Source organism: Scyliorhinus torazame, chromosome 1 (genome assembly GCF_047496885.1).
Source record: "Scyliorhinus torazame isolate Kashiwa2021f chromosome 1, sScyTor2.1, whole genome shotgun sequence".
NCBI lineage: Eukaryota > Metazoa > Chordata > Chondrichthyes > Carcharhiniformes > Scyliorhinidae > Scyliorhinus > Scyliorhinus torazame.
The window spans coordinates 57,343,239-57,358,409 of record NC_092707.1 but is presented as its reverse complement, the minus strand read 5'-3'; the positions used below and the strand labels follow the sequence as shown (position 1 = coordinate 57,358,409).

The 15,171-nt window shown below is 43.5% G+C and overlaps 1 protein-coding gene across 1 annotated transcript in view; it reads left to right on the top strand.

Annotated features, from left to right (window-relative positions):
• Window positions 1-15,171, top strand: part of morn3 (MORN repeat containing 3) — a 90,954-nt gene that overhangs the window by 11,580 nt on the left and 64,203 nt on the right. Inside the window, exon 2 of the mRNA XM_072495209.1 lies at window positions 7,215-7,372. Within this exon, the coding sequence (XP_072351310.1) occupies window positions 7,215-7,372 (158 nt within the window). The remainder of the gene's footprint in view (window positions 1-7,214; window positions 7,373-15,171) is intronic.

Here is a 15,171-nt window from a genome sequence, read left to right as displayed (position 1 = left end):
TACACACACGTGGCAAAATTTGGTTCCAACTCCATCTACAGGTTTGCTGATGATACGACCATTGTGGGCCGGATCTCGAATAACGACGAGTCAGAATACAGGAGTGTGATAGAGAACCAAGTGGACTGGTGCAGTGACAACATTCTATCCCTCAATGCCAGCAAAACTAAAGAGCTGGTCATTGACTTCAGAAAGCAAAGTACTGTACACACCCCTGTCAGCATCAACGGGGCCAAGGTGGAGATGGTTAGCAGCTTCAAATTCCTTGGGGTGCACATCTCCAAAAATCTGTCCTGGTCCACCCATGTTGACGCTACCACCAAGAAAGCACAACAGTGCCTATACTTCCTCAGGAAATTAAGGAAATTCGGCATGTCCACATTAACTCTTACTAACTTTTACAGATGCACCATAGAAAGCGTCCTATCGGGCTGCATCACAATCTGGTACATCAACTGCTCGTCCCAAAACCGCAAGAAACTTCAGAGAGTCGTGAACACAGCCCAGTCCATGACACAAACCTGCCTCCCATCCATTGATTCCATCTACATCTCCTGCTACCTGGGGATAGCGGGCAGTATAATCAAAGGCCCCTCCCAACCAGCTTACTCACTCTTCCAACTTCTTCCATCGGGTAGGAGATACAAATGTCTGAGAAACGCACGAACAGATTCAAAAACAGCTTCTTCCCCACTGTTACCAAACTCCTAAACGACCCTCTTATGGACTGACCTGATTAACACTACACCCCTGTATGCTTCACCCGATGCTGGTGTTTATGTAGTTACATTGTGTACCTTGTAGTAGTAGTAGTAGTAGTAGTAGTAATAATAATAATAATAATTGTTTATTGTCACAAGTAAGCTTCAATGAAGTTTCTGTGAAAAACCCCTAGTCGCCACATTCCGGCGCCTGTTCGGGAGGCCGGTATGGGAATCGAACCCGTGCTGCTGGCATTGTTCTGCATTGCAAGCCAGCTATTTAGTCCACTGTGCTAAATTAGCCCCTTGTGTTGCCCTATTATGTATTTCTTTTCTTTATTTTATTTTCATGTACTTAATGATCTGTTGTGCTGCTCGCAGAAAAATATTTTTCACTGTACCTCGGTACATGTGACAATAAACAAACAGAAAAAAAAAATGAACCAACAGCTCGTTACCTTAACAAACGAAAGAAACATGAACACCGCCATCACCTCCTCCTTCCCCAGGTAACTAGCTGTAGCTCTCTCCCCAACTTTGTTCCCGTTAACTAGCATAACTACTAGCAGGGTGACCGCCACCTGTGGGAAAAATCAAAGTTATACACACAATGGATCAGCAAACAGCCCCCTCTACTCAAACCTAACTTTAGGATCAAATATTCTAGGAAATAATCGCGAAGGTCCCTTCCCCCACTGGCTTTCCAAATATCTTCACCACAGAATCCATGGCACTCGTACCTTCTATGCCCTCCGGCAGCTAAAAAAAACTTGGACAAAGGCTTACCCAGAGATCGATCAGGTCTCTTAAAGTAAACTGGCATGGGACCTTACCGTTTGACCTACAAATGCATTCCCCTGCTTTTTAATCGAGCAGACAGAAAGAGTTTTCTTGTAGAGCTGACAATTAATCTGATGAATTTGGATTTGTTTATTGTCATGTGTGCTGAGGTACAGTGAAAAGTATTTTTCTGCGAGCAACTCCAACAGATCATTTAGTACATGAAAATAAAATACATAATAGGGCATCACAAGGTACAGAATGTAAATACATAGACACCGGCATCGGGTGAAACATATAGGAGTGTAGTATTAAACAGGTCAGTCCATAAGTGGGTCGTTTGGGAGTCTGGTAACAGCGGGGAAGAAGCTGAATTAATTGGTATCCTTCCATCTGTGAGAGATGATGGAAATGCAGCCTCGGAACCTTTGGTGAAATCAGATGATCATCTGCTACACTTTTGACGGTTGAACAATCTGCCAAACATGAAGTTGTCCTATGTCGGTGATGCGGGATGATCTCTGCAGGTGCCTTGTTTGCAGAGCTAACTTTGGAGCTTCTGAAGCCATATGTTATTGTGGTGGCGAATTCTTGCCTACAGCTGCTGTCACTATTTGCATTGATTGTCAGCTAGAGTTTATCATTTGTGTTAGAATCACAGCAGATGTTATTTGCTGGGCAAGCCAAATCCTAGAGGGAAACTCGTCTGACTAATAATAATATAATAATAACCTTTTATTGTCACAAGTATGAAGTTATTGTGAAAAGCCCCTAACCGTTTTGTTTTGTGTTCCGAAAACAAGGAAAAGAACTACTGATCCCAAGAACATAGAATTCCAGTAACACTTTTGGGATTCTTAAAAATTGAAAGATTTAGAAACATGAAGAAAGGAAAATTTACGCACATAAGATTAAAGTTGCACAGTTAAAACAGTCTTCCGAAACCTCCCCAAAAGAACCCATTGGGTCAGAACACACAAGTGAACACCTGGGCAACATTCCCTTTCTGATTTTGAACTCTAAAAATCCAATAATATTACCCAAGACAAAACTGCTTTTATGTAGTAATTGTATAACATGTGTCTTCTCAAAACTTTCCACTCTGTTGTGGAAATCCAAGAAAATTCAGAAACACGACTGCTTTTCTGAAACCAAAGATGTTTCTGGTTTCTGGATGGCTATTTCAAATGTTACACCTTCTCTCAGGACAAAACTGTTCCCAAGGTGTCTTCCCCATACTGCCAACACAACTCAACTCAACAACTCTCCTTAAGTCTCCTTCTTCCATTTCGTCTTCAATTCCATAATCCTCAACACCTCTTTGAACTCAACTTTTCCAAACATATAAAAATCCTTCATGTAAGACCATAAAGCAGAAGTAGGCCATTCGGCCCATTGAGTCTGCTTGCGCCATTCAAGGAGATTGTGACTGATCTGTTATCCTACTCCACTTTCCCATCTTATCCCCATAATCTTTGATGCCCTTACTGATTAAAAATCTGTCTATCTAAGCCTTGAATATACTTAATGACCCAACCTCTACAGCCCTCTGCAGTAAAGAATTTCATAGATTTACTATCCATACAATCCCTACAGTGCTGAAGGAGGTAGGCCATTTGGCCCATTAGGTCTGCACCCAGCCTCCAAAAGAGCACTCTACCTTGGCCCACTCCCCTGCCCCATCCCTGTAACCCCACGTATTGATCATGACTAATCTGAACCTGCACATCTTTGGCCGCCAAGGGGCAATTTAGTCTGGCCAATCCACCTAACCTGCATATCTTTCGACTGTGGGAGAAAACCAGAGCACCCGGAGAAAACCCACGCAGACGGGGAAGACATGCAAATTCCACACAGACAGTTACCTGAAGCTGGAATCGAGCCCGGGTCCCTGGCGCTATGAGGCAGCAGTGCTAACCACTGTGCCATTGTGCTACCCTCTGAAAGAAGAAATTCCTCTTTATCTCTGTCTTAAATGAGCGACCCCTTAGCCTGGGATTATGCCTTCCAGTGCGAGACTCTCCCACAAGGGGAAACAACCTTTCAACGTCTGTCCTATCAAGCTCCTGAGAATCATATATGTCTTATCAAGGTTATCTCTCATTCTTTTAACTAGTACAGGCCCAACCTACTCAATCTCTCCTCGCAAGAAAATTCCCCCATTCCCGAGATCAACCTAGTAAACCCATGCCTCACTTCCATTTTCCCCATGAAGTCTGAAATATAGAAAAAAATTACAATTATCCCTCTGATTTACTTTAGTAGCTCATATGTAGCACTAATTTACTCAATTTGTTTATTTGGTGCAGGCATAGGCTAGACTAGGGTCTGAACGTCTAAACCGTGCACCAGATCCAGAACAATCACAAGCAATATATCAGTAGATTTAGTGGTCATTGAGTAATTCCAATTAAGTTACCACAATGTTTTTTTCTCTGTTCTATTTTTCAGTTGCCTTAATCAATTCTGATTTCTTTCAGTTTTACTTTTTTTTTTTTAAAAAGTGTACTCAATTCTTTTTTTTTCCAATTAAGGGTCAATTTAGCATGGCCAATTCATCTACCCTGCACATCTTTGGGTTGTGGGGGTGAGACCCACGCAGAAACTGGTGTTTCAGTTTTACTTCCAAGATATTTACTGTGACCATTTTAATTTTATATCTGAGACAGATATCTCTGACCACAATTTGCCTCTTAATTCATATGTACCTCCTATTAACCCTTTATGTTAAAGTATTAGATGAATATTGTGAATTGTTTTATTTTTTTGACCTTGTATAGTAACGTTTGTTTTATTTGTTGTAAAACCATAGTCTTTTGTGGCTTCATTCTCTCAGCAAGTGTCTTGAATCTCAAACTTTGTCTGCTTTAAACATACGGGTTCCTGACCAGATTGTACCAAAACTTGGGAGCCTGGTTCAGGATCATAACAATTCCATTTGAAATATGTACTTTTTGCACAAAGTTGATACGCATAAAGGTAAAGCTTTAACTAGTAAATGTCATTGTCATTATTGTAGTCACTGAGGAGCCCTAAAAAGATCAGTCAAAAGTAGTTTATTTCCTACTCGCTGTTCGTGTTCGAGGGAAGAAAAACCTCAAAGTCTGTTCTCGACCATGTGGTGTTGGTAAAACTTTGTTTAATTCGGAAAAACTGTGTGCACACAGGAGAAGCCAGTTTTGCTGCTAGCTTTAGCTCGCAAATGCCAGCTCTGCCTGTCCTCAGAATTACATGCATATATATTTAAAGTTCTTCGGAGTCACAAGCAGGTATTGACGTCACTGAATCATTCGGAACAATACAAAGTGATCAGTATGCATATTTTCTGGTCCCCGTAATGGGAAAACGATTAAAGAATACAATGTTTCCTTACAATCTCATGGGTTTGTGCTTAACATATTTAACTTCTAAAAGAGGTGCGAATGTGTTGGACAATGGATCCCTTAGATTTACTGGGGCCTCCTGTGTTTCCCTTTTCATATTCAAATGGTCTGTGTGATGATTAAATCATTTCCAATGTGGGTGACTTTAACCCCTTGCTTGCTGGTTTTCCCTTGGTATATGTTTAACCCCTTGCCTGCTGGTTTGCCCTTGACCTGTGCTATTACAATACTTTGAGATATCTTTATTATACCAATCACATACAGCAATTTCTTCCGCTAACAGTTAGGAAATGCAGCACCTAAGCAACGCTCCCATGTCCCAGCCGGGACCATCCTGAAATGCCGATTCCTACTTCGGCTGGCTTTTAAAAAAAATTACTTTATCCGAGTTACAAAGCCAGAGCTCAGAGTGTGGACAGAGGCAATCCAGCTCCTTGCCTGCTCCAGAAACCAATTCAAATTGAATCCAATTTGTGGTCCCCACAATAGAGACATACCAGATCCAGGTATTACACCTAACCTCACGCTCATCTTAGCCAAAAAGCCGGCTTTTGTCTTGGGGAATTAATGAGCCCCACTGTTGGGCCTCTGCTCCTCAGTGGGGGAAGCTTGTATTCCATGAGCCACACAGGGAGATCGATTGGGTCATCCCTGTAAACAGTCATCATTAGTATAAAATTCATCTTTTGTCCCATAGAAAACGGAAGTATTAATTTGGTGATACAGCATTGAATACAGCAATTGAAATCCTTGTGTGAATTACCGTGTGTTATGAGACCCAAACCTACCTTTGTGTGGTGGTCAGTAACTCCAAGTCCCGACAGTCTCCAAACTTCCCACACATGCACAGGCTGGGGACAGACTGCATATGTACAGTTCAGCATCTTCACGTTCGGGTCGAACCCAGGACGGGCCCAGTTCACCTGCATCTGGAGGAAAAACGAAGAAAAGGCATGAAAACCCAGGTCAGGTGACTGGGTGCAGAGCAGTAGAGTTAGCAAGTGCCCCAGACAGGGGGACAGGGAGAAGTCCCAAAATAAATTCTCAGGTAAGGGACAAAGACAGGGGACAGAAACAGGTCCCAGTTCAGTTCAGTTGAAAAAAAGGAGCAGGGAAACTGCCTTCAAGTTAGAGAAAGGGATGCCAAGAGCAGACTTTAAGTGAAGTGGGTTTGAGAGAAGCTCAAAGATCCAAGAAGGCAGCTGAAGTTTGGGGACTCCATACTACAGGCTGTTGGGGCAAAGGTACCCCTTTCAAGCAGTAGTATTCTATTTGGCATGCCCAAGGAGCTGGAATTGTGCTTGTAAATTGATACTCGAGTGTACTCAGGAATTCAGGGGAATGGAACCTCGTAAGGTAAAATTGAAACTCTGGGAGGTGGGCCCTCATTGAAGCTGTCTGAGCTGGAACAACTTTTGGGAGAGAATTCAAAGACGAGATCTTCAAAGGGAAAGATTGGAAACCCCTGTGTGAGACGGGGAGCTTCAGTGAGATTTGCTGACTAGAGTGTGACTAACGTTAGGGTGGGTTGCTGAAAAATCCATGGACTCTATTTTGGTCATATTTTGTGCAGAGCGCTGTGTCTGACCACAGTTTGCCTATTAATTCACATGTACCTCAAACTTGCCCTGAATGTTAGAGTATAAGCCAGATATTGTACATAAAATGGTTTTATCTTTCTGACTTTGTGTAGTAAAGTTTATTTTTGTTTGTTCAAAACTCATGGAATCTTGTGACTTTCTTCACTAAGCAAGTGTCTTCAATCTCAAACTTTGTCTAATTTTTAAACACAAATTCCAATTAAGGGGAAATATAGCATGGCCAATCCACCTACCCTGCACATCTTTGGGTTGTGGGAATGAGACCCACGCAGATAATGTGCAAACTCCACATGGACAGTGACCCGGGGCCGGGATTGAACCCGGGTCCTCGGTGCCATGATGCAGCAGTGCTAACAATGCACCACCGTGCGGCCCTAAATTTTGTCTACTTTAAACAAAATCGTATGAGTCCCCAACCGAATCTCGCCAACAACTTGGAAGTCTGGCCAAGGATCATATTATGTGAAAAGACTGAAGAAACTCACAAGTTAAATATTGGGTTATGTAAGAAATATTTCTCATTCATAATAAAAATGCTAATTAAGTCCACAAACCATGATCTATTTTATAGTATCCCTACAGATGCTGCCAGACCTGCTGAGATTTTCCAGCATTTTCTCTTTCATCTTCTATTTTATAGTAGTTGAGGACTGAAAATGTCTAGTTTGAGCATTACCAAAAAGAAAATATAATTCTAAAGCATTGAAACATTTGCTACTGCATCATCATTGATAGTTTAATCTAAATAGGAAAGGGGACACAGAAGTGGAAAACTACTGGAGCCATATACAACGGTGATTGGGAGTATGGAAAAAGAGATGGGTTTGGAACTTACAGTCTACCAGATCCAATCAGTGGAGAATATAAAAAAGTATATTCAGGAGCATGGAAAAATGACAAAAGACATGTGAGTGCAGAATTATTTCATGATTTCAGTATTAGTTAATTTTTCTGAGGAAATCCTGGCAGTAGTACTGTGTCTATTACTCCATCACATGTTGTATCATTATTCTTCAGAACATATTTGCTTTTAAAGTTTTCCTATCCAAGATAGCTGACTACCAAGAAGATATATGGCATCTTTCACTTATTTTGTCAAATCTCTCCTTTTAGCATCAAATTTCATTCAACTGTGAAGTAAGACTTTGCAATAGTTACTGTAATGAAGAGCTATTAATGTATTTTATACTTTTGGAAATCCTTGCATGCTCTACATAGAAGATTGAGTTTTGGGGTAGGGGTTGGTGGGGACCAGTACTGGAGGCATGCTTTCTCAAAATTTTAGAATTTTTGTTATTTTAATTTGTACATTTTGGAATGGATATTTTAACGAATACTACTTTGGTTTCAAATTACTCAATGAACAGGTGCCCAGTTCTGACCCTGATTTGTTTAATCTGAGTCTTTTGCAGGTACGAAACATGAATATTACTGAAAAGAGAGACCTGTTGTCAAAGCTTTGAGTCTTGCAGTCAGCAGGATAAATGTAAGAATGACAAATTTGAAACAATCGCAACAATTTATGCAACAAGGAAAAAAGGTGCTGACTGGTTGGCAAGTTGACTCTGATTGACTAAATATTGCCATAGAGAAGGCAATGGGGAACTAAGCATCCGGGTAATTCAAAAATGGTGCAAGGCTTGAACTTCTTCCTTTTGTTTGCAGAGAAGGTGTCCTTGTGCATGAATGTGTGCCACTTCTAGCAAGTTTACCTGAGCCATGTTGCAAGCTCGACTGTGTACCTTAAGTTGGTTAATAGTGTAGCTATTGGCGCACTCAGGATTATTCAGCAAGTGCTGGCCAATCACAGAATTACACATGACAATTGACATTTTGTTGTGGGTTTTGCAAGCACAGGTTGGTTGTGTACAGTCTTTTCTCTGCCTATTATGAACAACTGAAGCAACTGTGGATGCTGAACATCTGAAATGAAAACAGAAAATACTGGAAACATTCCGCAGGCCTGGCAGCACCTGTGAAGAGAGAAACAAAGTTAATGTGACGAAAAGTTATGCGATGCAGCTTGACCTGAGTTTTCCAAGCATTTTCTGCTTTTAACTGAAGGAACATGCTGTTTGATCCCATCAATCTGTTGCCTTTTTTACCTGCTATAAATATGGCAATCAATAAGGTTGCCCTTCTTTCTTTAGATATCGATATTATATTGCTCAGAGTCGCCAGCTATCAAATGATACCACCACAAGGTTCAACCGGGTATCGATCAAAGAGCCAAACACCAGTTCGTTAGTTCAAGATCAATGGTACTTTGTTTACACACAGGATTAATCATGCAACATAAACACTACTAGTTAAACTATACCTATCAACTATGACAGCCTGTACTTAACTTCAGGCACCCGGCTTAGGTCAGAGGAACAGTGGCCTTTGTTCGAATCTGGATCTACTGGGTCTGGAGAAGTAACTGCTGCTCAGCTGGGCACATCCGTCTGGTTGCGGGCGTTGAACTTGAACTTCTGGTGGACGTTGTCGGAGCGCCAGGTCTAAAAGAGATCGAGCACAAGGCAGTGTTTCTCTTTATCCTTGGGGAATTTTGCGCTCTTTTGGGCGGTTCTTCGGTTTGGACCCCACTAATTGGGCAGTTCTCGATCACTGTATTCGATCTGAGCCAATAAAGGGGCGGGTGCCTTGATGGCTGGCTGTGTCCTAAGCGGTCATTGACCCTGTTGTTTACGCTTCCTGAGTACAGGGAATGGTGCTGAAATGTCTGGGATTGTATCGGTTACAGTTCTTTGTCTTACGGAGATGGGCCATCAAAATGCTAATCGGTTGGGGGTTTCGATGCTGTTTGGATTATTTGCTCACAAATATACATTCAGGCTATGTGCCTGCCTGAATCTTACATTGTCCATATTTCCCGTTGGGCTTTGCGAATGTCCATGTTTCTTATTGTAAGTGGCCATCCCAGATGGCTACAGTCCGTCCTCTTGATCCTCAACGCGAAGCGTGATGGATCACACTACTGGATCTTCTCCTGTTCTCTGGTATGCCGGGTACCCTCAATCAAGGACAGGTTCTACCCTACTCTGTCCCATGGGTCGGAACATTTACCTAAGTTTTCTTAAATACAACACACATCTAAAAAGTTCTAAGGGGGAACTATAACATTCAATCAAAGATTTCAATTTCTTTACACAAGGGGGACTGTCCTTAACTAAACTACACTCGTGCTGCTATCTAATAATCAAAGGAACTTATATTACAGTACAAAATAAACAATAGCAGCATCACATTCCTACTTGAGACTTATGTCAATTTACAGAGAAAGTAACTTTATTTTTAAAAACCGCAGAATTTATTAGGGAGAAAAGGGTTCAAAAGGAGTGTGGGGTCTGCTGAAGTCCGAGAAAAGGGGCTCTGAATGTGTATACTGGAGAGCGGGAGGCTCTCCTTCGCCATTTCCGAAGTCTGATCGTCTGGATGACATTGCAAAGTATAGCTATAATCAATAGGGCTTCTACCGTGTACGAAAGAGAATACCACTTTATGATATTATCACACCATGTGGGGGTATCAGTGGCTGTGTCTGTGTGTGGTGTAGTGTCCAGGCTAGGGGTATTGTGTTGGGCTGTCATGTTTAGGGCCAGTGTGGTGAGAGGTGTAGGGGCGGATAACGTGCGCAACTGTATTGATCCAACGACGATTATGATGCAGATCATCAGGCCCACCTTCATCTTGTCTGTGTCTTCCTCTGTCTCCTGGTATATTTGTATCTTCCTGGGGGTACAAGCATAATATCTGTTATTATCTTGTTGTTTAATATCTCGTTTGTCTGTCTGTTTCTCCTTAACGTCAATTTCCCATTTAGAATCGTCACCATATGTGGTTCCTTCATTAAAAGTTTTTTTTAAACCAATCATTTGGGAGACGAGACATCCGAAAATAAATTCTGTCACAGTGCGAGCACTCTCGCAGCCTGTGTTTGATGGGCTGAGTGAGCGGACAATTTCTCCGTCCAGTGCAAATTTGTTTCAACCAAGTGTTTTAACTTGTAATTAGCAGGTGGGGGTTGGCAACCGAAGGGTTGCCGGAAAGGAAACAAAAGTTGTGGCAAAGTGCATTCTTTAAACCACATTTTTAAAAGAACAGTAAAAGAGTTTCGAAAAGAACTTTCCGAATGGGGTGCGTATGAGCTGCGGCGGCAGGGCAAGAATGGGTGGAATCCCTGGGTAGGGTGGTGATCAGTGCCATTGCTCCACTACCCAAGCTTGGCTGACTAAATACCTAGGGGGTCCTCAGGCAGGGCGGGGATCAGTGCTGTTACTCCACTGCCTGAGAGACCTTACAAGAACGGTAAGAATTTGAATATTTATGGACTTTCAACAAACCTGTGCCTTTAACTACCATGTGGCGTCAAAGGAGTAGTCATAACTGTATCAAGAAATTTGCACGAGATCGACAAGTAAAGTCGTACAAGAGAGAGAAACATTCAACATTAAAAAACTAAAGAAGAAAGCGGATAGGCTCCATCAAGGAATAGGACACCATAAATCTTAATCGGTTCCTTTCTCTCATCATCTGGACACCTCAGGGTTCCATTCCAAAAAGTGTCTTAAAGGCGTTAGCATGGTGGGAGTGGGAGTCATCACCATCTCCTGGTTGCCAAACTCATGACTGGAGTTTCAGTGCCAATGCGGCGTGGGCCGATGTGGGATCCATCTCGTTGTTTCTTATCAGTCGATAAGAATTGTCGCGGTGCCATTGTTTCTTGTCCTGTAGGGCGGTAAGAGGGGGATCACTATCGTCGGGCGGTGGGTCAGGTTCCGGTAACGGCAAATAATTTTTTTTTTTTTAAATAATTTTTATTAAAGGTTTTCATAAAATATCAATAACAAAATGAGAAAGAAAAAAGAACCCAACAGGGTTAAGTACAAAACACAATCTTAAAAAAGCAACCCCCCAAACCCCTCCCCCCTCCCCCCCCCCCCCCCCCCCCGTACCTAAATAATAAATTAACATTAACACCCCGACTTAAGACAACAGGTGTATACACCCCCTCAGACCCTTCCAGTGTAAATAACATAAACAAAAATAAAGTAAACCCCCCCCACCCCCCGAGCCGCTGCTGCCATTGACCAATGTCTATCGTTCTGCCAGAAAGTCTAAGAACGGTTGCCACTGCCTAAAGAACCCTTGTACCGACCCCCTCAAGGCGAATTTAACCCTCTCCAATTTAATGAACCCTGCCATATTGCAACGGCAAATAAATTGTCTCTGAGGGGCCGAACATATCGTGGTCGGTGTCACTGGGGCTGCAGTGACTGGGGCCTGGTCTGTTTTTCCATTGGGTGGGAATATCAGGGGCGTTCGTTGTGGTTTCGCTGTCGCTATCGCTGGCGGCAGAATCAAGTGTGAGGCTGAAGTTCGTCTCTGGGGGTGGAGTCCAGGTCGTGCCTGTGGATGTGCTGTCCTGGCTGGGGGAGGGCTGGATTGGGTTGCCAGTGGGCTGGTCTTCGTTGTCTGCCATTGCCAGTGAAATGTGGTGTGAGTGGCTGCACTGAGTTCCATAAACCTTCAGCTGGTTTATATGGAACCATCCTGAGTTTCCATTTGGATATGTAATCTTGTAAACTGAGGGGCTTACTTTATCGGAAATTGAGTAGGGTCCTGCAAATGTGGGAGAGAGGAATGAACTCTGATTGTACAGGGAGATCATGACTTGCTGTCCGACTGTATACTCTGTTGGGTGTACTGTTTTATCAAAGCAGGCCTTACTCTGCTTTCTCCTTGCGCCTAGTCGAACAGCTGCAGCGAGCTGTGCTGCTTCAATATTCTCCATATGTTTTGGACCGCTTTTTCGTGGGTATGGGCGGTGACTGTGGGGCTGGCCAAATAAATACTCCGTACCCTACATGGGTCGTCTGTTTTTTTTTAAATTTAGAGTACCCAATTATTTTGTTTCCAATTAACGGGCAATTTAGCGTGGCCAATCCACCTAACCTGCACATCTTCTGGGTTGTGGGGGTGAAACCCCCGCATACACGGGGAGAATGTGCAAACTCCACACGTACAGTGACCCAGGGCTGGGATTCGAACCCAGGTCCTCCGTGCCGTAGGCAGCAATGCTAACCATTGTGCCAAGTGCTGCCCCGGTCGTCCGGTCATGAGGTTATGGGGGGGTGTATCCTGTCGAATGCGACTCCGTGTTTCTAATAAACATTATTGCGAATGGGAGCACTGTGTCCCATATCGTATTGTGCTGCTGTACCATCTTCCTAAGTGTTGCCTTTAGGGTTCAGTTCATGCATTCCACAATGCCTATCACCCACAGTCCAGCGGCAATGTGAAACTTCTGTTTTATTCTGAAAATCGTCAGGACGTTTTTCATTACTCTGCCTGTGAAGTGCGAACCTTGGTCCGACTCAATACTATGGGAGAGTCCCCATCTAGTAAAAATGTGCTCGGTCAGAATTTTCGCTGTTGCTTTGGCCATGTTTATTCTTGAAGGGAATGCATCTACCCATTTTGTGAAGGTGTTGATGACGACCAACACTTATTTGAATCCATTTCTGCAGGGGGGAGGGGACCAATATAGTTTAACTGCAAGTTCGTCCATGGGCCATTAACAGGGTGGGTGTGTCTTAGCTGACCTTTCTTTGCATACCTGTCTGGGTTGTTCTGGGTGCAAATAAACCAATTCTCAATGTAGTGGGTTATATCAGTTTTTAAGTCTGGCCACCAACAGAGGTGTGAGGTGGGCAAGGGTGGATTCTATCCCTTGGTGTCCGTGTCCGTCATGGAATTGACAAATAATCTGGTTCCAGTCCTGGGTGGAGACCACATAAATACCATCCTTTAATATGATTCCCTCGTGTATCGTTAAAGTGTCTTTGAACCTATCATAGGGAGCTGGGAAGTCTCCTTTTAAAATTTCCTTTAGCGTGTCATCTTCCTTTTGTGCCTGTGCCAAATCTTAAATATTGGTCTGTGAGACCTGGACCGCGTGTACTGGGGCACTCTCGAGGGGTTGCCAAAAGTGGCCATGTCGTGAGCCTGCTTTCGCTAGGGCGTCTGCTTTCACGCTACCGGGTGGGGAGGAAGGATGGTGGCTTCTAACTTTTATGATTCCGTATTTCCGACCTTTCGCTGTCTGGAGAATGTGTTTTAGTAATGGCGCTGAGGGTAGGGGTTTTACATCGGCGGATATAAATCCTCTAGATTCCCATAGGGGCAGGAATTCTGTCAAGCTGTTGCAAACATACAAACTGTCCGAATATATGTTTGCTGGGGTCGGGAACGAATCTGGGTGCTGCACAATGTATGCAATGGCTGCTAACTCGGCTGCCTGCGAACCTAAATGTCCAGGCAACTTTAACGAGATTGCCTCTAAAGCGCGTCCTCTGCATAAATACGACATCCTGTGATCCTTTTACCATTTAGCACTGTGGAGGAGCCATCTACATACATTTTTAGAGCTTTACCTGTGGGCTGGGTCATCTGTTGTCGGATGCCTGTCTTTTTCGGCACCGATTTGGGAACAAAGGGGCCTGTGTTGTGCCATCTCCCACTCATGTGGGGTTCCTGCATATTGTAAATTGTCGGCCAGAAACGTGTGCGTCTTTGTCCTTTTTACCGTATTGTCGCGTCCTTGTCGGAGTAGGGTCCAGCGCGCTGCGTGAATTTGGCTTACTGTGCCATCTTTTAGCCTACCGTCTAACAGTAGCTGTGTTGGGGTGTGCTCAGTCAAAATGGTTACGGGGTTGAGTCCTGTTATGTATGAGAAGTATTGGACAGCCCAAAAAACTTCAAGCAAGTGCCTTTCGCAGGCTGAAAATCCCTGCTCTACAGGATCTAAAACTCGTGAGGCATAGGCTACGGGTCCTAAACGATTGTGCCTTTCCAAAAGGGTTCAGTTGGTGGTCGCTACCTCTATTGCGTATGGGGATTGTGGGTCTGATGCCTGTAAAGCAGGGGCTGTGCTTAGGGTGCGTTTCAATGCATCTACGGCATCCGTGTGCTGTGGAAGCCATTTCTTAAGAAGCTCGGAAAGTGGGGCTTTCGCTTTTGTGGCGAAACCGTCTATGTGGTTCCTGCAGTAACCGACCGGTCCTAAAAATGACCGGAGTGCTGTGACATTGTGGGGCAAGAGCAATTTTACAATTGAATCGATCCGTTTCTGTTCTATCTCATGCTTACCATGCGTTATGACCGTACCTAAATAAGTAACCTTTTCGTGGAGAATTTGGGCTTTTTTGGGGTTGATTTTACATCCAATTTCTTTCAGGAGACCTAATAGTTCAGAAAGAAGCGAAATGTGCTCGTCCTTGGTGTCAGTCTGTAGGAGCAAGTCGTCCACCTACTGAACGAGGCATTCGGGTCAAGAAAGTTTTGCTAATCCATTCGCCAATTGTCTGTGAAAAATGGAGGGGGAGTTGTAGAAGCCTTGTGGAAGGCATGTCCACGTGTACTGCTGTCCCTGGAAATTGAACGCAAATTTGTACTGGCACGTTTTGTCCAATGGAATGGACCAAAAGCCATTGCTAATGTCCAAAACCATGACATTAGTCCCTGCTTTAACATTGTCTCGGGACTCGTGGCAACGGTGGGGCCTGCTAACGGAATTACTTTATTTAATTGTCTATAATCGATGGTCCGTCGCCATGAACCATCTGGTTTTCTTACGGGCCAAATCGGGGCATTGTTCGTTGAGGCTACGGGCTGAATTACTCCTTGGTCCAATAAACTCTG